The sequence below is a fragment of the Aotus nancymaae genome, unplaced genomic scaffold, assembly GCF_030222135.1.
Source record: "Aotus nancymaae isolate 86718 unplaced genomic scaffold, 86718_ANA_hifiasm-v0.15.2.pri h1tg000002l, whole genome shotgun sequence".
NCBI lineage: Eukaryota > Metazoa > Chordata > Mammalia > Primates > Aotidae > Aotus > Aotus nancymaae.
The window spans coordinates 14,630,900-14,654,893 of NW_026988413.1; the positions used below are offsets into that span (position 1 = coordinate 14,630,900).

The 23,994-nt window shown below is 40.2% G+C and overlaps 2 protein-coding genes across 21 annotated transcripts in view; one reads left to right on the forward strand and one right to left on the reverse strand.

Annotated features, from left to right (window-relative positions):
- The window catches only part of KEL (Kell metallo-endopeptidase (Kell blood group)), a 299,932-nt gene that overhangs the window by 111,853 nt on the left and 164,085 nt on the right, over positions 1-23,994 (forward strand). The window lies entirely within an intron of this gene.
- Positions 3,379-15,006, reverse strand: PIP (prolactin induced protein). Its single transcript, XM_012447431.2, has 5 exons — positions 14,912-15,006; positions 11,796-11,895; positions 7,896-8,010; positions 7,466-7,566; positions 3,379-3,441 (listed from the first exon to the last, which is right to left on the reverse strand). Exons 1-5 carry the CDS (start codon positions 15,004-15,006, stop codon positions 3,379-3,381), a joined length of 474 nt encoding a protein of 157 aa, XP_012302854.2.

Here is a 23,994-nt window from a genome sequence, read left to right on the forward strand (position 1 = left end):
ATTGTACCTACAGCCTCATAGGGGGTTCCTATGACTAGACTTTAGCGGGTCAAAACAAAAATGTGGTTCACAGATAGACTTAATTTGTTGTGAGCCTACGGTGGACTATTACCACACTAAAACTTTACTCAAGAGGTACACTAGAGGAGCATGGCTCGGTGAAAATACTCTTGGGTAGAACTACAAGCTGCACACCCGGTCATAAACAGGATACCTGCATGCTTGAAGCAGTGGGAGATCTCTTGGTTCTGTCTGGTCAGGAATCTGGTAGGAACAAGAATATTAATATGTGGCATGATCTTGGCTCACTGCAACCTCCACCTCCCAGGTTCAAGTGATTCTCCTGCTTCAGCCTCTCAAGTAGCTGGGACTACAGACCTCTGCCACCACGTCCAGCTAATTTTTGTATTTTTAGTAGAGATGGGGTTTCACCACATTGGCCAGGCTGGTCTCAAACTCCTGACCTTGTGATCCACCTGCCTTGGCCTCCCAAAGTTCTGGGATTACAGGCATGAGCCACCTCACCTAGCCAGTATCTATTTCTTAGGATATTGTCAGTAAGCAAGAACTTTCTGTGTATTGGCCCCTCTAGCAGGGCTTGGATTTAAATTATATGTGTAGGAGCCGCTATCCTGAAGCTTCCTAGGAAAGGTCCTGTTGTCCCAGGTCTCTGTTTTTCTAGCTTCAGTTACTGCTCAGCCTGCTTCCTCTTGCGGGGAATTCAGATGTGGGGGCAGATGTCAGACTCCATCTTTGAAGGACTTTGTGATCATCTCCGGTCATCTGCAGGAGAAGATGTGGTCTTAAGAAGTTCTTAGAAAGTTAAGGTGACTAGAGAACCCATTGAAATGCCTAGCTAACATTCAAGTGGGAGAACCATGTCAGATGGTGAGGTGAAATTCAAGAGTAGATGAGTTGAGACAGTTGAGAATGCTGTGCTCTTACCCCTGTAGAGTCCTTCCAGAGAACTAGAGTGCTAAACCTAACGAGGACCTTGAGATGCCTTAAGGTGAGACAAAGACCAGGGAGGGCTGCTTCCATCCATTCATTTTGAATTTTCTACAAGATTTATCATGGATTTAGAGGACTGGCTCCCAAATACCAGGTGCTATGCAGCAGGTCTTTTCTTACTTGGATTACTCTGCTATTCATCCCTATGTTTTTCAAAACTCATTAAACTAATTTCTCCTCTTCTTTCCTCGCTTCCTTCCTTCCATTCATTGCTTACATATTCAAAAATAGTATTATTATTTTTGAGATGGAGTCTTTCTCTGTCGCCTGGGCTGGAGTGCAGTGGCGCAATGTCGGCTTATTGCAGCCTCTGCCTCTCAGGTTGATTGTCCTTCCTCAGCCTCCAGAATAGCTGGGATTATGGGCACTCACTATCATGTCAGGCTAATTTTTATATTTTTAGTAGAGACAGGTTTTCACCATGTTGGCCAGACTGGTCTACTGGTCTTGAACTCCTGACCTCAAGTGATACACCCGCCTCAGCCTCCCAAAGTGTTGGGATTACAGGCGTGAGCCACCGCACCTGACCAAAGTATTTTAAGAATATACAATATATTCTCATGGTTCAAAAATAAAAATTATATAAAAGATAGACCTTAAAATGTAAAGATTAATCTCTGTTCCAGTTTACCCATCTCCCTTCATAATCTCTATAGGGAACCACTCTTATTAGATTCTTGTGTATCCTCTTAGTGTTTCTTTACATCAGTGTACACTTATACAACAATTATTATGTCTTTTAATTTCCATCACAAAATTTATCATGTGATTTTCTATATCTCACTAGTTTTATTTAACACTATGATTGAAGAACTTTCAATTTAATACATCAGAGTGCCTTCAGTCTTTTTAAAGTCATGTGTATTTATTCAGTTGTGTATATGAACCAGAATTAATTTAAGCAGTTTTTTATTGTTAGACACTGACTCTTTCTAAACTTTTGCTATTGCGAATAAGCTTTAATGAATAACCTTTTTAATAAATAATTTTGCATGCTCATAGGTTTATCTGTAGGATAAATTCCCAGAATTAGAATTGCTGTACTAAAGAGAAATATACTTGTAAATTTGATGAGTTTTGCCAGATTGGTCTCTGCAGTGTTATGCTAGTTTTGCACACCTTATGAGAAATGTTTGAAATGCCTGTTTTTCCACAGTCTCAGCAACAGAGAGCATTATATTTTGTGTGTGTGTGTCTTTTGTCGAGTATGTGAAAAACATTTCAGCATAGTTTAGATTTTCACAGTGCTTATTAAGAATGAAGTCAAGTATCTTTTCATATGCTCAGGTGATTTTTTTTTTCTTTCAGTTAGACTTTTGGTTGTGCCCTCTCAAGCTGGTTTTAGAAATTTGTTCCAAGACAGAAATAACTGATTTCAAAGCAATATTTCAATATTCTTTAAATAAAACTTACTAATACGGAAGTGATCAATTTTATTTTTTCAAATAAGATTGTGAATTATTTGGCCTATTTTATACGTTCACAACATCTATAAGATTTAAGAGTTTTAAATACTCGTAAATTAGATTCTCATGAATTATGCAAGGAATGAAGGGAAATGTGAAAACCAAGGAGTTCAAATATTGTGTAAGTTAAAGTAAATAAATAATTTAAGTACAGAATTTTCTTGAAGGTTATTTATATTTAAAGACATTTTTATCTGTATTTTCACTGACATAAACTCTAGAATAGTTTCTTTTTTCAGCATTCTGAGGATATCATCCTATTTTTTCTGGCTCACATTGTTTCTGTTTTTCAAGTCAGTTATCAGTCTTATTGCTGACCATTTGAAAATAAAATGGTGCAAACGATGTGATCTGTTAAATATAATTTTCTTTGTGTTTTTCATGGTTGAAGTTTGAGTTCTTCCTTATATTTGTGGTTTGATGTCTTTTGTCAGTTTTGGAAAATTCTAAGCCATTATATCTTCCAATATTACCCCTTTTCCAATCATTGTCACTTCTTCTGAGACGCTTGTTGCAAATATTTTATCCCTTTTCCAATTATCCCATATGTCTCTAACTCTATTTTCTGTGTTATTCATCTATCTTTTCTTTGTAATTAACTGTGTAGTTCACTCTTTGGCTTTGTCTGAGTCACTATTAAAATTGTTTATTGGGTTCTTAATTATCGTATTTTTCAGTTTTAGAATTTCTGATTCATTTTTGGGTTAACTTTGTTTTTTTATAAAATCAAATAATAATATATAGAAGATTATAACTTGAAAAATAGACATCATCTATGCCTTAATTCTAATAGATCACAGTAATTAATTTCTTACAAATCCTTCCAGAAGTTTCCCATCTATCTGTTTCTCTGGTCCTTGACCATTCACCCAGAAATGAAAGTCATCACTAATCATTTCTCCTATGACTCTACAGTAATCATTGATTTATTCAATATTCTTTGCTCTATCTTTATCACTTTTATCTCTTGGATGAATAAAAATTAAGGTTTTCTCTCTCCTAGTAACCCTTTGATATTTCAGAGTTTTTTTTTTAATTTGTTTTCTTTTTCCCTGTATTTTGACTTTTTTTTTTTTCTTTTTCTTTTTTTTTTAAGATGGAGTTTCACTCTTGTTACCCAGGCTGGAGTGCAGTGGCATGATCTTGGCTCCCTGCAATCTCTGCCTCCTGGGTTCAAGTGATTCTCCTGCCTCAGCCTCCCAAGTAGCTGGGATTACAGGTGTGTGCCACCATGCCCAGCTAATTTTTGTATTTTTATTAGAGATGGGTTTCACTATGTTGGCCAGGCTGGTCTCGAATTCCTTACCTAAAGTGATCCTCCTGCCTTGGCCTCCCAAAGTGCTGGGATTACAGATGTGAGCCATCGCACCCAGCACTGACATTGTTTTTTGTTTATACTGAACTCCTCAGTCTTATTCCTTCCAGGCTTCTCCATATACACATGCCATTTCATGTTGCTCCCAACAAATGTAAACACATTTAATCATAGGAGTTACTTTTGAAAAATGTGATTTGTTTTCTAAATTTTCCCCATCACACCCACTTAGTAAACTTTCACCTGAAATGGAAAATGTCTGGCTGAGAGGTATAGGAAGCAAATGATAATACAGGGTGAAACTAGCTGTTATCAGTTCTGTAGCAGGACTATCAACCTTATAAAACTTAACTTTCCACTCATTCCTATGCATTTCCCAGCCTTAATTAATTCACATAATTAAGCAAAGTATTTATTGGGTAACTGTTACATTTGGGGAGCATTTTAAGGCTTTACCTGTTATTCTACAAGGATGACAACTTATCGACCAGGCAACCATGACGTAGTCTCTTATTTGGAACAAGGAAGAGTCAAAGTACTCAAGGTTTTTTTTTTTTTTTGTTGTTGTTTGTTTGTTTGTTTTTACCACAACCTCCTGAGTAGCTAGAACTTAAGTGTGTGCCTCCATACCTGGCTGAATTGTTATTATTTATTTATTTATATATTTTTAAATTTTTGTTTTTCTTTATTTCTTCTGAAGAAAGGCAGGATACATGCACAGAATGTGCAAGTTTGTTACATAGGTATACATGTGCCATGGTGGTTTGCTGCACCTATTGACCAGTCCTCTAAATTCCCTTCTCTCACTGACCCTATGGACTCATCCTATAAATTTGCCGTCTAATATGGTAGCCACTGGCTACATGTAGCCATTGAGTTTCAGAAATGAGGCTAGCCTGACTAAGTGTTTTATAAGCATAAACCACCCAACAGATTTCAAAGCCTTAGTAAGAATAAAACAATGTAAACTATTTCATTAAAAAATGTAAAAACATTAATAAGATCTTATAAATAAATTTAGGATATATTCATCTAAATAAAATATATTATTAACTTAATTTCACCTGTTTCCTTTTTCTTTTTTTTTTAATGTGGCTATCAAAATTATACATGTAGCTTAAAACATATTTCAATAAATATTTCTACTGAACAGTCTACTCTAGGGAATGCAAAATTCTGGGCTGGCCATGGGTGGCTCATGCTTGTAACTGCAGCACTTTGGGAGGTTAAAGCAGGAGGATCACTTGAGGACAGGAGTTTAAGACCACTTTAGGAAACATAGTGAGACCCTCTTCCAATGTCTACAAAAAGTGTTTTTAAAAAAATTAGCCAGGTGAGGTGGTGCTTGCCTGTAGTCCAAACTACTCTGGAGGCTGAGGTGTGAGGATCACTTGAACCCAGGAGGTTGTGTCTGCAGTCAGCCGTTATTGCACCACTGCACTACACCCTGGGTAAAAGAGTGAGACACTGTCTCAAAACAAAAAAATCTAGGTGGATACAGATGTGCACAGAACTCATATAGGAGCTAAAATTTGCAATTTTGAAATGCTTTGTGGTAGAGGTTTCACAGGGGCCCAAAGGAAACTGTCAGGGAGTATGTGCAGGTAGTACAGAAGCTAGGAGCATGGACTGTCCTGTCAGGCTACCTGTGTGGTTCGAATCTTGGCTCTGCTACTTGCTGGCTACATGCAAATTAATCACCTTCTCTCATCTTAGTTTTCCCATAAATAAAGGTAAAAATAACATTTACTCATTTATTTTCTATTTCCCATGAAGAATATAAGCATTTTAAGAACAGGATAAAAAATTCCTCATTTACTTCTGTAAAACCAAGTCCTGAAAGCAGGTAATGGCACATGTAGGTACTTGATAAATATTTACTGAGTGAATACTTAATGCCTGTTATTGTTTTAAATAGGGCACGTGATAAAGCATGTAAATAAAAATATTCACATTTTTGGTACATGTTAAGCATATGATCAATTGATATGGACAGGAGACAGAAATACTGGGTAGAAGAGGGCGGTTCCCTGGCAAAGGCCCCACCCTCAAGCCTGGAAATCTGCAGCCCTAAATGAAAACAGGCATTCCTGTTTTTGCGTCCAAAAAGTTGCCTTTTGGCTCACCATGCCCCCATCTGGTACCCATATAAATCCTGAACCCCCGGCTCCAGAAGGAGACAAGCAGATGAACAGCAGAATAGCACAGTAGAGAAGGAGAGAAGGGAAAGAGTGTCTGAACGTAGGGAGGAGTTTGGCTGGGGACAGTCGGTTGGAGAATTAGCCACTGGATGACCATACTCCAGGGAAAGATCATCTTCCCACTCCATCCTCTGGCCTGCCCCGCATCCATTCCCCTGAAAACCCACTACCCAATAAAACCCCACATTCACCATACTTCAAGTTCGTGTGTGACCTGATTCTTCCAGGATGCTGGACAAGAACTCGGGATACAGAAAGCTGTCACACTAGCCCTCTGCCTTTGCAAAAAAGCAGAGGGAATGCTGAGCTGATTAACACTTAAGCTGTCTATAGACAGCAAGGCTAAAAGAGTGCACTGTAACACACACCCACCTGGGCTCCTGCACCTGTCCATCTGTGTGCTCCTCCTCCTCTAAGGGGTTTGAGCAGCTGAACAGACGAGCCACACCCCTGTCGCATATCCTGTGAGGGAGGTCAGGTAACTCTCCTGTTTCACAATGTTACAGTCCTAATTAATATAAAAAAATGATCTTTTCCAATGATTGCATTTCCTGCCCTGGATTCTGATTCTCATTTAGGATCATTGGCCTCGAGGATATGGTCCCACTTTCTTGCTCAGATTCACTCGGCCTCTCCTGATTTTGCTCCTGTTCTCAGCTCTGCTTCTAACCCTTCCATGTATACTTGATCCTGCCCAATATCAAACTGCTTACCTGCCCTGAACGAGCCACTATTTCATGCTTTGGGCTCTTGGTGCCTGCCGTCCTATCTGCCAGAATGTCCTCTGCCCACTTGTGCACTTGATCTTGCTCATATTCCACTTCTACGGGATGGCCCGCTGGGATAAAGCACCTCAGGGCTCCCTCTGCCCATTTACTCCTCTATTATGTCTGAGCTCCTCAGGCAGAGCTGCACAGGAGCCCGATGTCCCTGAGTGTCACAATCCATTGACCATAAGCAACAGAATAGCATAGAATGCTACCGCTCATTTAGGGGACCACAGACTCCATCCCTGACTCTGAGGCATATACCAGGACTCCCATCTTCTAGGATCTGAGCAGTGGCTGGAGGGCAGTGGGATGGAGTAAGCCAAGCAACATGGAGGCCTGGTGCTGCCCTGGACCTGCCACTCCTGTGCCATGAACTTTATGCCACTGCTCTTCCTCTCTGTGAGCATGGCTCCTCTCTTTCCAGTTTCTTCTTCTCTCCCTCTTCATACCAATGGGAAGTGATAACCCATACAATCTCCTCAGTAGAGGTTCTTTGAAAGACAGATGTTTTAGAAATTCCAGGTAATCTGGGGTTCTTCAAGAGCGGATTTTGGAAAGAATATATAACAGAACACGGAGAAGCTTGTTAAGAAGTTTATTTCAGAGACCACAACAGAAATTGCAGCCAAGTTTTCTTAGGGGAAATCACCTGGGTGTGGTTGACAGACAGGGCTTCCATTATGCTGCTGGTAGGGTTTTAACAACATAAAACCTGTTTGCTCTGATGGGGATTACAGCATCATCATTAGGGCAGATGCTTAATTCCCGAACAACATCAACGATGGCTGCAATTCGTGCACTTGCTGAAAAAGATGGGGACAGAGATCATCTTTCAGACACCGCAGCCATGTCCTGTCTTTCCTACTCATATCAGGCTTCTGCGCCCTGGGGTTCAGTTTCCCCAAATCCTTTGCAAATTTGCCTCCCATATCAACTTTGTGTACACAATGCCTCTGCGTTAGAATCTGGGTACCTTCCCCATCTGTTCTCCCCATGCTATTTCCTCCCTCCCTTCTTTCCTTCTGCCCTGAGGTCCTGGTCCTGCTCAGTTCTGCAGCCATGTTTCTGTTTATAGTTTCTCCTCCCTGGTGGCTGTTGGGTAGCTCCTTCCTTGGATAACTTCTGTACTTACAGTTGGTCTGAAAGTCCCAGAAGAAGCGTCTTGGATTATCTTCACAGAGGCAGGCAGTATACTTAAAGTTAAATCCACCTTCGATACGTACGTTGCTACTGAGGGAAGCTTTAACCTGGTGAGGAGAAGGTGGGAGGGGGAACTCACTGTTATTCTGGGGAATAGGTAAGGGAGGGAAGAGTAAGAGAGGGAGAAGCCGAAGGAGAAGAGTAGGGGTAAAGGTGGGACCAGGGCAAAGAGGAGTCTACTGTTGTAGTATCATTTCAGGAGCCAAAGTCTAGGTCAGAAAGTTTTCCCTCCCCATGCTCTCAAACTCCTGCCTTAGCAGTGTGGAGAGGCTCAGGAGGAACTAGAGGTACACATGAATCCACAGGGCAAGGAGAGCTCATCCGGGGCAGCTGTCCATCTGGGGAGCAGGCTTGCCGTAGTTGCCAGCCAGAGCTTTCAGGAATCAACCTGCAGTCACACTTACTCTGAGACCTGGTGAGACAGCAGCCTGGCCACTTGGGTGTAGGAGCTGATGTCAGGCCTTGTTGTCAGAGCTGTGACTAAGCCCCAGCTGTGCTTCTCTCTGACTTAGTGACCTTTGGTGATTAGAATTAGACCTCTCACTCTCATTTTCCTCAGTTTTGAGATGGAAATAATTAACTACCAAGCCTGGCTGTTAGATAAGCAAATGACATCTTGAATGTAAATTTCTTTTTAACTTGAGTGCTTTGCAATTCAAGATCCCAGGTGATTGTATATGTAAATTTCAGTGGATTCAGAAGATTTTGTCCAGTTAGCATTATCACAGCAGTTTCATCCTGGGGATCTGTGGACCCATAGGGATCTGTGGATAGCATTCAGTGAGTCTGTGAACTCAGGCAGGGGGAAAAAAATGCATCTTTATCTTACTAACCTCTAATTGAAATTCAGCATTACTTCAGTTATGAATGTCATCAAGGAACCACATTGCCCTTAGCAGTATGTATGATTTTATCACAAGGAGAAACATAGATATGTACATATCATTTTACAGATTCAGATGTCCAAAATATCACCCACATACATGACCTTGAATGTATGCTAGTTATCAGACTGGCTTTATGGTCCTGACTGAGGCCAAGTGCCGGTCTGCCCATCTCCTGCAACTTGCTCAGATACTTGGCAACTCTGCACCAAATAGCCTTTCAGCCCCAAACAGTAAATTCAGGTGTTCTCATCCTTGGAGTTTTACTCAGAATGCCTTGGAGAAGCCTGGTGTTTCTTTAGAGAAGACTACCCATGCCTTGTCTATCTTTTTTTCTTTTTTTTGAGACAGAGTCTTACTCTGTTGCCAGGCTGGAGTGCAATGGCGCAATCTTGGCTCACTGCAACCTCTGCCTCCCAGGTTCAAGCAATTATTCTGCCTCAGCCTCCCAGGTAGCTGGGATTATAGGCACCTGCCACCACGTCTGGCTAATTTTTGTATTGTTAGTAGAGATGGGGTTTCGCTACGTTGGCCAAGCTAGTCTCGAACTCCTCACCTCAGGTCATCTGCCTGCCTTGGCCTCCAAAAGTGCTGGGATTACAGGCGTGAGCCACTGCGCCCAGCCTTGTTTACCTTTTTATTACATCCGCAACAACATATCATCATGAATCAGAATTTACACCGCTTGTACAACAAAAGATCAGAATCTACTGCATGCCCAGCATGGCACATGGGACGTGTTGCCAAAGACCAGTGCAGTTTAATATACTTTTTCGAGCTAAGCAACACCATCCATCACAAGATAATATCTTCACAAAATAAAATTTAATTCCTCTATATTTTAAATGTATTGCTTTTCCAGCTAATGTGTGAATAAAGAAACACATATGTTACTGCATCACAAATTTATTTTTAATAAGTTTGACACTGTTACTCAATGTGGTAGTTTCTCCCTGTAATCCAATGCCATTTATACATTTAGAAGCAATTTTCTGATAAATGTTTCATAGACTTCATGAAACCAACGAAATGGCCTGTGGCACCAAAATGTTTAAGCATTGTAGTTTGCCACAAGTTTTCTTAAGCTTTAAAGGATTACACAATCTTTATGTTCAAATACACGATTGTAGGTATATTCTATTCTAATTCCAAAATAAATAAGTGTGAGCCTAAACCTCACTTTTGCAAAAATTCAGTCACAGAAAACATTATAAATGATAGAAAATGAGGATTAGGTGGTAAAAATTTTATGGGTACATAAATGTATTTCAATAAACATTTTAAAATAGCTATACTTTCAAAAACTGAAGCCACAAATAAAAACTTATTGACTAGAACTAACAAAATTTCCTTTCCCATAAATTCTTTCTGGTTAGCAAAATCAGTTAATCTGAGGATTTCTCATCCTTTTAGTTGTGCTTAGGTAGGTTTTGAAAAGATTGCTTTATTTTAGTGTACTAGCATGATTCTTAAAAGCATATTTTTATTAATCACAAAGGTGCAAAATTATATCACATGGCATTTTATTGATTCAAACATATCTTATTATACCTACCACTACTATTAACTACTACCACTAGAAACCACCATTTTCACAAAAATTTTATGTACACATTATGTACATGTTCTTATTCTCATTTTCACCTGTGCTTGTGATAAACAAAATACAAAGTTGAAAAATTATGGCTCAGCCTCACTCCTACCCCAAATGAATGTACATGCTTCAGATTCTTGAACTGAAAGAAAATTTGACAAAGCAGCTGTGATATTCTTTGCTCATTGACCAGGAATTTTTCTTTACAAGTGTGGAGATATTTCTAGAATGCAGTTTACTGAATAGCAATCTTCAGGCTCTCAATTTTGTTTTCCATGCAGTCATTGCCCTTAAGTCTCATTTGAATTAGGAATCTTATCCTGTAAGGAAATACTTGTGCTGCCTGATAGAGGATGCTTCTCAGGAAGGGTCTGGGGACGGAGTAGGAGAGATGGAGATTACATGGGTCTTGGCCCTAGAACAAAGGTAGTGGGGGCAGTTTGTATGCTTGTGACACCTGAGATCATTGACTAGGAGAAGGACACACAACCAGTGTCCCAGGGAAGAGTCACTGTGGATTAAAAACTGCATAAATCTCTTTTACTTCTTGCCCTCAGCAGCTAGACAGGAGGAAAATGCTGTAGTCCCAAGTGGCTCAAAATATGGTCTTTTGGGCACAGCGTTGGTGTACCTTAACTGCTCCCCAGACCCGCCGAAGGTCACTCTGCATTTTAACAAGATCCCTGGGTGAGTTTTAGGTACATTGCCATTGGAAAACCTCTGACCTAGTTCAGATATTGGAGTTCCCTCACAACTGCTGAACTTGGGAAACCTCTGACCTAGTTCAGAAATTAGAGTTCCCTCACAACTGCTGAAAAGGAGATGAGTACGAGCTCCTTGTCAGGGCAGAGGGGCTGGAACAAGAGTTATCTTCTGGTGACCCAGAGCAAAGGAGCACAAGAAGGCAAGAAGCCAGCAGACTAGCTCAGTGCTTACTGGAGAGGAGAAATCATATCCTGCATGTCCTCTTCTGCCCACCTGCCTCAACCTTTGGTGTGGAGTTACAGCTTTGTCTTCTGAGAACTCCCCTTCCTCCATCCTAAACTAAATATGCTCAGGACCTTAGAAGAACTCTAACTGGTTCTCCACTACCTTTTACACTTTTTTCTTTTTTCCCTCTTTCTCACTTCCTATTCCTTCTTTTTTTCTTTCTTATTAGAATTTCTTCATCTGGAAAATGAGAAGTCATCTGTCCCAAGCTCCCACAGTTGTTCTGAGTCTTGAGTAGCATAACAAAATAACAATGTTTTATTAAGTATACTGTACCTTATTAAAGTGAGAGATTAATTAAGTTGTATTTATAATCAAAGAGTTGAATTATTTTTTGAAGTCATGCCCCCAGTCCTCTACTTACCACCATGCATTCTTTCAATTCCGTTTGAACTGAAAGGTCTGCAGTGACCTCCTGTGTTCCATCCCTGAGAAGCTGAAAATCCAGTGTTATGATCCTTGGACTGGTTCTAGGAAGAGAGAATCAGGACATCAAGATCAGAGACCAATCTATGAGTGAGAGGGGGAGCCATGAACAGGGCAAGGGGCACAGGATGGGCAAGGGAGGGAAATTATGGGGCTTGGATCAATTGTTCAGCATCAGGATCCCCTGGAATTTTTGTGTGTTGATTGGGTTGATTGCTTCGTACAAATTTAGTTTTGTTTAGTAAAACAACTAGGACACTTTAAGGTTCCTTAAAGAACTAAAAGTAGAACTACAATTTGATCCAGCAGTCCCACTACTGGGTATCTATCCAGAGGAAAATAAGTCATTTTTCAAAAAAGATACTTGCACATGCATGTTTATAGCAGCACAGTTCACAATTGCAAAATTGTGGAACCAACCTAAATCCCCATCAGTCAACGAGTATCTTCTTCCCTTCCATTGACCAAAAACGAATTTTTAAAAAGAAAAAAAGTGCAATACCACATGTTATTTCCTGATACCATCCTATAGGTTCTGGTGATTGTCTGCTGACTAGGAGGGCTCAAGTCATTATTAGGAGAAAATTTTCTAACAACAGAATCACATTAAACCAGCAAACATCTTGATCAGGGAAATGGAAATCAAAACCACAATGTGATACCACCTTATTCCTGCAAGAATGGCCATAATCAAAAAAATCAAAAAACAGTAGATGTTGGTGTGGATGCAGTGACCAGGGAACACTTCTACACTGCTGGTGGGAATGTAAACTAGTACAGCCACTATGGAAAATAGTGTGGAGATTCCTTAAAGAACTAAAAGTAGAACTACCATTTGATCCAGCAATCCTACTATGGGGTATCTACCCAGAGGAAAATAAGTCATTATTCAAAAAAGATACTTGCACATATATGTTTATGCAGCACAATTCACAATTGCAAAATTGTGGAACCAATCAAAATGCCCATCGACGAGTGGATAAAGAAACTGTGGTGTGTATATATATATAGCGCACAGTATATATATATATATGTGTGTATATACACACACACACACACACACACACACACACACACACATATATATATGGTGGAATGCTACTCAGCCATAATAAGGAGTGAATTAACAGCATTTGCAGTGACCTGGATGAGATTAGAGGCTATTATTCTAAGTGATGTAACTCAGTAATGGAAAACCAAATGTCGTATGTTCTCACCGATATGTGGGAGCTAAGCTATGAGGATGCAAAGGCATAACAATGATACAATGGGCCTTTGGGACTTGGGGGGAAGAGTGAGAGGGGGTGAAGGATAAAAGACTACAAATGTGGTGCAATATACACTGCACCACATTTGTAGTCTTTTATCTCAGGTGATAGGTGCACCAAAATCTCACAAAATCACTAATAAAGAACTTACTCATGTAACCAAATACCACCTGTACCCCAATAACTATGGAAAATTAAAATAATGAAAAAATTAAAAAACCCAGCAAACATCTCAATGCACTGGAGGTATTTGTAGGAGCATCTTTGAAGATCCCCCTTCTTTGGTTCTTAGGTAGGGTTTAGGAATTTGTATTTATTTAGCTCCTTAGGAAATTTGGACATATGGCCATGTTTGGGAACTTCTAGATACCACTCTACATTAAGACCATACACCACAATCTGAAAGGGAAAGGAAATGGAGGCAAAGAAAATACTCAAATATTCTTCTTCAGTCAATGAGGACTGGGTTCCAGGCCAGGAGAGTTACTTTCTCTTTCCTAGAAACTCCTGGCTACAGACCTTTGTTATTGTGTGGGACAGAAGACCCCACAGTGTCTCACAACCCCATTTTCTTGGGGCAAAGCATCTTAGATTTCAGAGAGATTACATTTTTTTGTGCCAATTGCTCTAATGCCCAGTGCACTTAAAAAGGGTATAAATACCTAAGCATCTTCAAAATCTCTCCCATTTGTAAATGAGTTTTGGATAAATAAGATAGGATGACCAGCTTAGCTCAAGTTGACTAACCATCTCAGTTTACCCAGGACTGAGGTCTTTTCTGGAACGGGCCACAGAGGTGGCGGGGGACTTTCAATGCTACTACTAGGAAAGTCCTGGGCAAATCATGATGGTTGATAACACTAATTAGCATAGCTTATTTGAATACCTTGCTGCCGTTCCAGGCTAAGTGGACTCATCTGAGGGGTGGAGGGGGCGGGATCAGAACCTGTCCCCACGCAGGGTTTTTTGGGATACTTGCCTCCATTATACCAGCTTGTCTAAACCCTGAACAGTTTCCTCTGGGACAGGATATCTGGCCATACCATAGAGAGTACCTCCAAGATCACAACCCAGAAACCCATCATTATAAACCCTACTGCTATAGAGAAAACTCCCTAGATTGAGTATCCCTGCTTTTCCCCAGACCCCTGACTCCATTTTCTACTTTATTTTACTTGCTCCAATTTTTCTGCTCCCTTCAAACGTGTTCTTAATAAGTTGGCTTCTGAACCTGTGCTCTCAGGTCCTAGTCCTCATATTCATCTTCAGACTTCAGGTTAGGAAGAACGTCTAAGCTGCCAGGCTAGCTCAATCTCAGACCACAGAGCAGTGACAGGCCTCTCGTTCTTTGGCAAGTCCTGCCAAAGCTGCCCTAAGCTGTCATTGAAACTCACAGACCTGTTATGCCTCTCTTCTAGGAGGCAAGGTGTGAGAAGGTAAAGTTTACTGATCAGCAGTCTGAACAAAGGTATAAATTACGAAAAAGATGTGGATCGGCGTGGGCGTGTTAGATGAAGACTAATTACTAATGATAGCCTATAGGTAAACTTGGAGCTTTATTTCCACTGGCAGAAACACTCAGCAAAAATGTGAGAGGAGTTAGTGGGGCTTCCTAAGAGGACAGAAGTGGAACCTGGCAGGAGGTCCATGGGAGCTCCTGGGACTAGAGTTCTGGGAAGTTGAAAGAAATTCTCAGAAAGAGTTACGTAGATTTCCAGATTGAGAGAGGCGCCCTCCCTGCAAGCCTTTTTTTTGTGTGTGTGGGGAGGAGAAGGGCATGGCTCACGTGTTTTCCTGAGCTTTGTTGGACCCCAGCTGCAGACAGAGAACCAGGAGCAGGGCGGCAGGGCAGGCCCTGAACAGGAGCTGGAACAAGCGCATGCTGGAGAAAACAGAAGGCAGTGTCTCGGAGAAGTGGTGTCCCAGGTGCCCAGCACATTTCTTATATGCAGATTGATCAAGGAAGTGCAAGAGCTGCCAGGGAGATCCATGAGGTGAATCACCCACTTATCCTCCCCACCTGTGATCTTTCCTTGTTGACCCAAAGTTTGTTTTTCTAAGGAAAAAAATCAACACTTAGCTAGAATGTCAGCGTTTGAGAGAGGAGTGAGATTGTTCTTCCTTATTTTTTCAGTGTCAGAGTTTCTCAAAATGGCTGGGACCTCAAAAGATATACCAGTTTTTCCCGACCTTACAGATTCAGTTTTCTTTTCCCTCCTAATTTGCCTGTCTGAAGTGCTGTGTGTAGTCTTAGCTTCAGTTACTGCTCCCCTGGTCTCTGAAGGCAGAGAATCCAGCTGTGGTGGCAGGTTTCAGACCACAGGCATAAAGCATCTTTGCTGGATCACCTTATAGCGAGTTCAAGAGGCAATGCTATTCAAAGCATTACTTGGAGGGCTAGGATGATCAGGACTTCTCTAGCAGTCACTACCAATCACCAGGTGGAAGAGCTAGAGAAGACCTGAGCTGCTCTACGTGATGGGGAAGTGAGTTCAAGGCACTGAGTGACCTAAAGATGTTTATTATCGTTGAGTCCTTCTTAACTTCAGGTGTGGTGGCAATGTACCGAAGATGCCCAAGATCCCCAGCTGCCCCACAGTCCCCAAGGCAGGGTGATATTTTAATTCTAGACAATTCCTGTAAATAGCTGGCACCCCTGAATCAGACTTTTTGGCACCAAAGAGCTGGGTCATTTTCTTCTTGACATGGCCACTTCCTTACACTTGTCTCACAGCATAAGCCACATCAAAAGACCCACAACAGGAAGGATGCCCTCCGTGAGAATGGAGCCCACATTATGTCCAGTAGATACCCAGACTATAGAATTCCTCTCCTTGGGATGATGCGGAGACTTGCTTTTGCTGACACTGGCATTGTGCTGTTTCTCCTTATGAAATTGAATCTGTTCCTTAACCTATGACGTAAAACACTGTGGGATTTGTTTCTATCCTCTGCATGGCAGACAACTCTCCAGAAAGAGCCTCTCTGGCAAGAGAGTGAAAATTCGAGTTCTAGGAGTTACTGCCTCTGTACGCTTTAGCCAGGATTCAGAGCTAAAGTCTAAGTGCTTGCTTCTGGTTTCTGGATGTGTCTCTCAAAATTGCTCTGCCTGTTATTTGGCTCCTGCATCTACTTTCTCTTTCTTTTGGATTGGACACCATATTATGTCATTGCTCACTTAAAACTTCAGCTATTTTCATGATCACATGCTTTCTTTCCTGTTTATGTCCTATCCACTCAAGAACAATGCTGTGACCCGGGTCACAATGACCTTCCTTTGTAAGCCTCTTTCCACATTTAAATTGTCTATACCTGGTCCTTCTTACTTGAATAATTTCCATCTGAAGCATATACTAGCTAGACTAACCAAGGCATAAGGCAGAAGAATCTAGGAAGTGTCTATGTGGGAAAAATGCAGAAAAAGTTCTTTGTTGGGCACTTTGAGGGCATAGCTCCGTCCTTGAGGATGTAACTCCAGCACTTCCGAAAGGCGGTGTCCAGAAGAAGGCAGATGACAATGGGTTAAGAGCATCTATTGAAGGTAATGAGGCTGTTCCTCTGTGAGCCAGCAGAAAACTGTAATGCTTGGCTGGGCACAGTGGCTCACACCTGTAATCCTAGCACTTTTGGAGGCCGAGGCGGGTGGATCACCTGAGGTCGGGAGTTTGAGACCAGCCTGACCAACATGGAGGAAACCTGTCTCTACTAAAAATACAAAATTAACTGGGTGTGGTGGCACATGCCTGTAATCCTAGTTACTCGGAAGGCTGAGGCAGGAAAATCTCTTGAACCCGGGAGGTGGAGGTTTCAGTGATCACCCCATTGCACTCTAGACTGGGCTGCAAGAGTGAAACTCCATCTCAAAAAAAAAAAAAAAAAAAAAAAGAAAAGAAAAGAAACTGCAATGCCTACAACCCTTCAATGTACAGGACAATTTCTTTTCTTTCTTTCTTATTTATTTATTTATTTATTTTTGACAAAGTCTTACTCTGTAGGCCAGGCTGGAGTGCAGTGGCATGAGCTCAGCACCCTGCAACCTCCACCTCCCGGGTTCAGGAAATTCTCATGCCTCAGCCTCCCGAGTAGCAGGGATTATAGGCAGGTGTCACCATGCCCGGCTAATTTTTGTATTTTTGGTAGATATAGGGTTTCACTATGTTGGCCAGGCTGGTCTCACATTCTTGACCTCAGTGATCCTCCTGCCTCAGCCTTCCAAAGTGCTGGGATTACAGGCGTGAGCCCCTGTGCCTGGCCCAGGACAGGTCTTATTCAGGCCATGAATGCTGTGATGGTTACTTTTACATGTCAGCTTGGCTATGCATGGTGCTCACTTTCTGGAAAAACAACAGTTTAGATGTTGTGAAGTTTTTGCTTGTTCATCTGTTTGTTTTAAATGTGATTAACATTTAAATCAGTAAAATTTGAGTAAAACAGATTACCTCCGTAATATGGGTCAGACTCACTGAATCAGTTAAAAACCTTAAGAGAACAGCTTGAGGTCCCTAGAGGAAGAAGAAATTAGGGAGAAAAAGAAACTATAATTATTATGCCATAAAGAATGAACAAGTAGTAGGTTTAAGAAATCAAATAAAGGTTGATAAAATCAGATTGTAAACAACTCAGGAAACTTACAGAAGAGAACGTGTAAAGGCCCAGAGGGAAAGGGTTAGGATTAAGGTGGAGCTTGCCACAGGCAAAGTTTGCAAAGAGAAGGATGATCTTAGTCCTGACAGGGCTCACGAGAAGAAAAGGAACAGAAAAAGAGAGGGAGTTATAGACGCCAACACACATGAAGCATATGCTGTGTGCATTACACTGCTCTAAACATTTTAACATGTATTAACTTGATCTTTATTACAACCCTGTGAAAGTGGTTGCCATTTTTATTCCATTTTACAAGAGGGGAAACAGAGACCCAGGAGATAAATATCTAGCCCAGACCATATAGCCAGTATCTGGCAGAATCAACTTTGCATGCAGATTTTGTGGAATCTGAGTTTTGATTTACAGTATAGGAGAACCTTTTTAGGAAACAGAATCCAAACTTACAAATGTAAACTACAGGAACAGGACCTTGGAGGAGGCACCAATAAGTAGGAAGCCCTGAGGCTTCATGCCATTAATTTAATGGTGAATACACCTTTGGATGGAACCAGAATTTCCACGCTGGCAGTCTGGCCTTGAAGCATGATCCTTTAACCACTGCACTGCCTACTGGTGAGAACCAGTTGCAAAGTTAGAAACTGGCAGAGTAAGGGGTTCAAATCAAGTAGTCTGATACCAGAGGCTATGTCCTTAAACACTTGTCTATTCTATTTCTTGATGTAGCAAGAGTTTTAAGTTGAGAAAAGGAAACTCACAGAGGTTTTAATAAGTTGTTCAAGTCACAGAGCCAACAAATAAGAAAGGTATTGCAGTTTGGCTTGGCCATATGACTAAGCCAAACCATTGGAACCGAGATAGAAGTGAATCCGAAGTTGGCACTTAGAGTGACTACTCCTATTTCCTCTTACTTAATAAAAGCACAATTGGCACAAGACTTGTACAAGAGCATCCAGTACATTCTGAAGATGTAATGAGTTGTTTCTTAGAGGAGGTTATATCCAAGCAAAATCTCTCAGAGGTGAGAGAAGCTGGAGTGTGACTCTTTTCTTAGAAACTCTGTCATCTTTAGTGTCTTTTTTTTTTTTGAGATGGATTTTTACTCTTGTTGCCCAGGCTGGAGTTTAGTGGCACAATCTCAGCTCATTGCAACCTCTGCCTCCTGGGTTCAAGTGATTCTCCTGTCTCAGCCTCCCGAGTAGCCAGGATTACAGGTGCCTGCCACCAAGCCCAGCTAATTTTTGTATTTTTAGTAGAGACAGGGTTTCACCATGTTGGCCTGGCTGGTTGTGAACTCCTGCCTGACCTCAGGTTATCTGCCCCCCTCAGCCTCCCAAAGTGCTAGGATTACAGGTGTGAGCCACCATGCCTGGCCTTTAATCATTTAGTATCATTTATAAGGTCACCCTGGTCATAATATAGGGGCCAAGGGAAAACTTCTCTGCCTTCTGAAGTTTCACTGAAACTGACAAAAAATAGATTAATAGGAGAAATGGCATACAAGTTTATTAACATGCATGGGGAGAATGATAGAGTGATTACCTCTAACTCCTCAATGGGGGAACAGAAGCTCACGTGCCATCTTGAGGTTACAGAAAGAATGAGGGCTTGAAGCATGGCCAAAAACAGTTTAAGCCTAGTACTCATTAGTTATTTTTCCTGATCCTCGCTCCCTTCCCAACCCCCACCCTCAAGTAGGCCCCATTGTCTGTTGTTCCTTTCTGTGTGTCCATGTGTTCTCGTCATTTAGCTCCCACTTATAAGTAAGAATATGCAGTATTTGGTTTTCTGTTTCTGTGTTACTTTGCTAAGAATAATGGCCTCCAGCTCCTTTCATGTTCCTGCAAAGGACCTCGTTCTGTTTGTTTGTTTTTTGTTTTTAAAGATGGAGTCTCACTCTATCACCCAGGCAGGAGTGCAATGGTGCAATCTCGGCTCACTACAACCTCTGCCCCCAGGGTTCAAGCGATTCTCCTGCCTCAGCCTCCTAAGTAGCTGGGATTACAGGCACATGCCACCACATCCAGCTAATTTTTGTATTTTTGGTAGAGACAGGGTTTCACCATGTTGGTCAGGCTGGTCTCGAACTCCTGACCTCGTGATCTGCCCACCTCAGACTCCTAAAGTGCTGGGATTACAGGCGGCAGCCACTGCACTTGGCCCGACTTCATTCTTTTTTTATAGCTGCATAGTATTCCATGGTGTATATGTACCATATATTCTTTATCCAGTATATCACTGATGGGTAGTGATGGGCATTCCATGTGTTTGCTATTGTGAATAGTGCTGCATTGAACATATGCATGCATATGTCTTTATGACAGAACTATTTATATGTCTTTGGGTATATACCCAGTAATGGGATTGCTGGGTCAAATAGTGTTCTTCTTCTTATGTCTTTGAGGAATCACCAGTGTCTTCCACAATGGCTGAACTAATTTACACTCCCACCAGCAGCATACAAGCATTCTTTTTTCTCCAAAACCTTGCCAGCCTCTGTTATTTTTTGACTTTTTAATAATAGCAATTCTGACTGGTGTGAGATGGTATCTCATCGTGGTTTTGCTTTGCATTTCTCTGATGATCAGTGATGTTGAGCTTTTTTTCGTATGCTTGTTAGCTGCATGTATGTCTTCTTTTGCAAAATGTCTGTTCATGTTTTTTGCCCACTTTTTAAGTGGGGTTGTGTGTTTTTTTCTTGTAAATCTGTTTAAGTTTCTTATAGATGCTAGATATTAGACCTTTGTCAAATGCATAGCTTGCAAAATTTTTCTCCTATTCTGTAGATTGGTTGTTCACTCTTTTGATAGTTTCCTTTGCTGTGCCCAAGCTCTTTAATTAGATCCCGATTGTCAATTTTTGTTTTTGTTGCAGTTGCTTTTGGTGTCTTTGTCATGAAATCTTTGTCTATCCTAAATGGTATTGTCTAGGTTGTCTTCCAGGGTTTTTATAGCTGTGGGTTTTACATTTAGGTGTTTAATCCATCTTGCATTGATTTTTGTATATGGTGTAGGGAAGGGGTCTAGTTTCAATCTTCTGCATATGGCTAGCCAGTTATCCCAGCACCATTTATTGAATAGAGAATCCTTTCCCCATTGCTTGTTTTTGTCAGATTTGTTGAAGATCAGATAGTTGTAGGTGTGTTGCCTTATTACTGGGTTCTCTATTTTGTTCCATGTCTATGTATCTTTTTTGTACTGCTACCAAACTGTTTTGGTTACTGTGAGGCTCAGTTTTTCAAAGAATCAATAGACCTAATAAAGACAGCATGAGATCAACAGAATCTGCCTTTCCTTCTATTCTTTTGACTCAAAAAGTAAATGAAAAATCTTTTATCATCTTAGTTAATACTACATGAAATCTTGTTCAAAAAGAAAACCAAACTCTACCTTTGCATTCATATATTATTAATGCTAAGACCAATTTTAATAAAACTTTATGAACAAATTCATCTAATCCCAATCATCTTTCACCACAGAAGATGACTTTCATAAACCTTTTATAACCTCTTATAATTTTTCCATTCTCTTTCTTTTCCTGACTTCCTATACCCATTCATTTTATCTAATTGTTCTTTTATTTCTTCAATTTAATACAACTTTTAAATAACCTCTAACCTAGGCAAAATCACTTTTCCTTTAACAAAACCCATATCCTCATATCCTTCTTATAATTGTCCTTACCAAAAAACCATCTTAAGTGTTTTCTTATATATTCTGTGTATAGAATTGTTACCTTTCTTATCCCTAGTTCTGGTTACCATATGTTAATTAGAATTTTAACTTCTAGTAACATTAATTCATAGTGAAAATCTAAGAAGTAAGCAATTTTTAAGTGTCAGTCACATACCAACAGTTCATGAATACAAATTTTTATAATATATGGAAACATGGGCTTTCTAATGGAACCTTTTTTAAAAAATGTAGAACAGGACACTTTTACTAACAAATATAAATATCTTTTATTTCTCTGAAATAACAAGTCAGAAGTATTTAAGCTTCAACTTATAATTAGTCATTAATGTGTTAGAATTATATCTTATTTAGAGATAATTGAGATATTCAGTGAATATTCATCCTTTAATTTAGCATAGCAAATTTTGAGGGTATAGTTACCAAAAAGATTTTAAAAACCTTTGTATTTCTCAGGGTTCTCCAGAGGGACAGAACTAATAGGATATATACATATGTATATATACACACACACATATATATATGTTCCATATATATATATGTGTGTCTGTGTCCCAGATGTATACACACACACACACACACACATACATATATACATCCCATATATATATATATCCATTTACATCTATTTACTTTATATATATGGGACATATATATATATATATATATAGGAGTTTATTAAGTATTAACTCACAGGATCACAAGGTTCCACAATAGGTCATCTGCAAACTGAGGAGCAAGAAAAGCCAGTCAAAGTCTCAAAACTGAAGAACTTGGAGTCTGATGTTCGAGGACAGGAAGGGTCCAGCACAAGAGAAACATGTAGGCCAGGAGGCTAGGCCAGTCTAGTCTTTTTTTTTTTTTTTCTGAGACAGCCTCTTGCTCTGTCACCCAGGCTGGAGTGCAGTGGTACAATCTTGGCTCATTGCAACCTCCGCCTCTTGGGTTCAAGCGATTCTCCTGCCTCAGCCTCCCAAGTAGCTGGGATTACAGGTGCGTACCACCACACCCAACTTATTTTTATATTTATAGTAAAAATAGGGTTTTGCCATTTTGGCTAGGCTGGTCTTGAACTCCTGACCTCAGGTGTTCCACTTGCCTTAGCCTCCCAAAGTGTTGGGATTACTAGCATGAACCACTGCACCTGGTCCCAGTCTTGTCTTTTTACGTTTTACTGTCTGCTTTATATTCTAGCAGCTGATTAGATGGTGCCCACCCAGATTAACGGTGGGTCTGCCTTTCCCAGCCCACTGACTCAAATGTTAATCTCCTTTGGCAACACCGTCACAGACACACCTAGGATAAATAATTTGCATCCTTCAATCCAATCAAGTTGGCACTCAGTATTAACCATTACAACCTTTTTAAGTAAGCATATTATAAAATCTAATAGTTATTAACAGTTCATTTATAAACTCTTATCCCATTTACATCTATTTAATTTATACATTCTTAACAATTATGTTTGGAAAATTTTATAAGATAAGGACAAATCTGGTCATCTCAAGTTAAATTTTCTATTAACTATTTTTATATTACTATATGTTAGGCAAATATCCTAAAGGCAAGATACTTAAAAGGTCATTTGGGCCTTTTTACAAGTCAATTTTGTGACTTGGAGACAATATGCAAACACAAACATGTACCCAAATATACATAAAAATGCAAAGATTTTATAGTTTTGATTTGTGAAAGGAAAATAAACCTTGGCACCACACAATCACGAAGCCAAAGGGAAAAGGCAAGCTGGGAACTGCTTAGGGCAAACCTACCTCCCATTTTATTATCCCTAAATAAGATAGCTACAGAGATAAGAAGCTACATACCTCCCTCACCATTTTCCCACAAGGAAATTCCTATGGACAAAGGACAGACAGAATTCAAAGTCATCCCTCTCTGGCTCACCTGGGACAAATTCATATCAGATTGCTTCCTCTGACCTATTGTTTATGTAAAAATGCAGATTCACTGAAACAGACTAAATTGTATATTCAGTGGAAGACTGATCGAGTACTTAAAATAATGCAACCTTTTGTCTTTTATCTACTTCTAACCTGGAAACCTGTACTTTGAGTTGTCCTGCCTTACTAGACCAAGCCAATGTACATTTTACACATATTGATTGATGCTTCATGTCTCAATGTATAAAAACAATGTATAAAAATGTATAAAAATAAATGTATAAAAACAAATGTACAAAAACAAGCTGTACCCTGAAAATGTATAAAATGTATAAAAACAAGCTGTACCCTGACCACCTTGGACACATGTTGTCAGGATGTCCTAAGGCTATGTCATGGGTGCATCCTTAACTTTGGCAAAACAAACTTTCTAATTTGACTGAGACCTGTCTCAGATATTTGGGGTTCACAGATTTTAATATCTTACCCATGAGTCAGGCAAAACTCATTAGTTTAAAAAAACAGTTGGAATCAAACTGTGGCTTTGTAAATGGAACAAGTTAATGTTTGTCTGTCTCACAGGCTGAAGTCCTTACTGATTTATAAAACAAGGTAGCAAATTTACATTTCATGGCACAGAGAAAGAATTTAAGCTTTCAAAAAGGCCAATGAAG

Excerpts from the sequence above, each read along its gene's own strand:
- PIP (XM_012447431.2), bottom strand. The coding sequence starts at position 15,006 with ATGCGCTTGTTCCAGCTCCTGTTCAGGGCCTGCCCTGCCGCCCTGCTC. Across the intron at positions 8,011-11,795 it reads AATTGAAAGAATGCATGGTG|GTTAAAGCTTCCCTCAGTAG; the intron begins GTAAGTAGAGGA and ends TCTCCTCACCAG. Across the intron at positions 7,567-7,895 it reads CTGGGACTTTCAGACCAACT|CAAGTGCACGAATTGCAGCC; the intron begins GTAAGTACAGAA and ends CATCTTTTTCAG.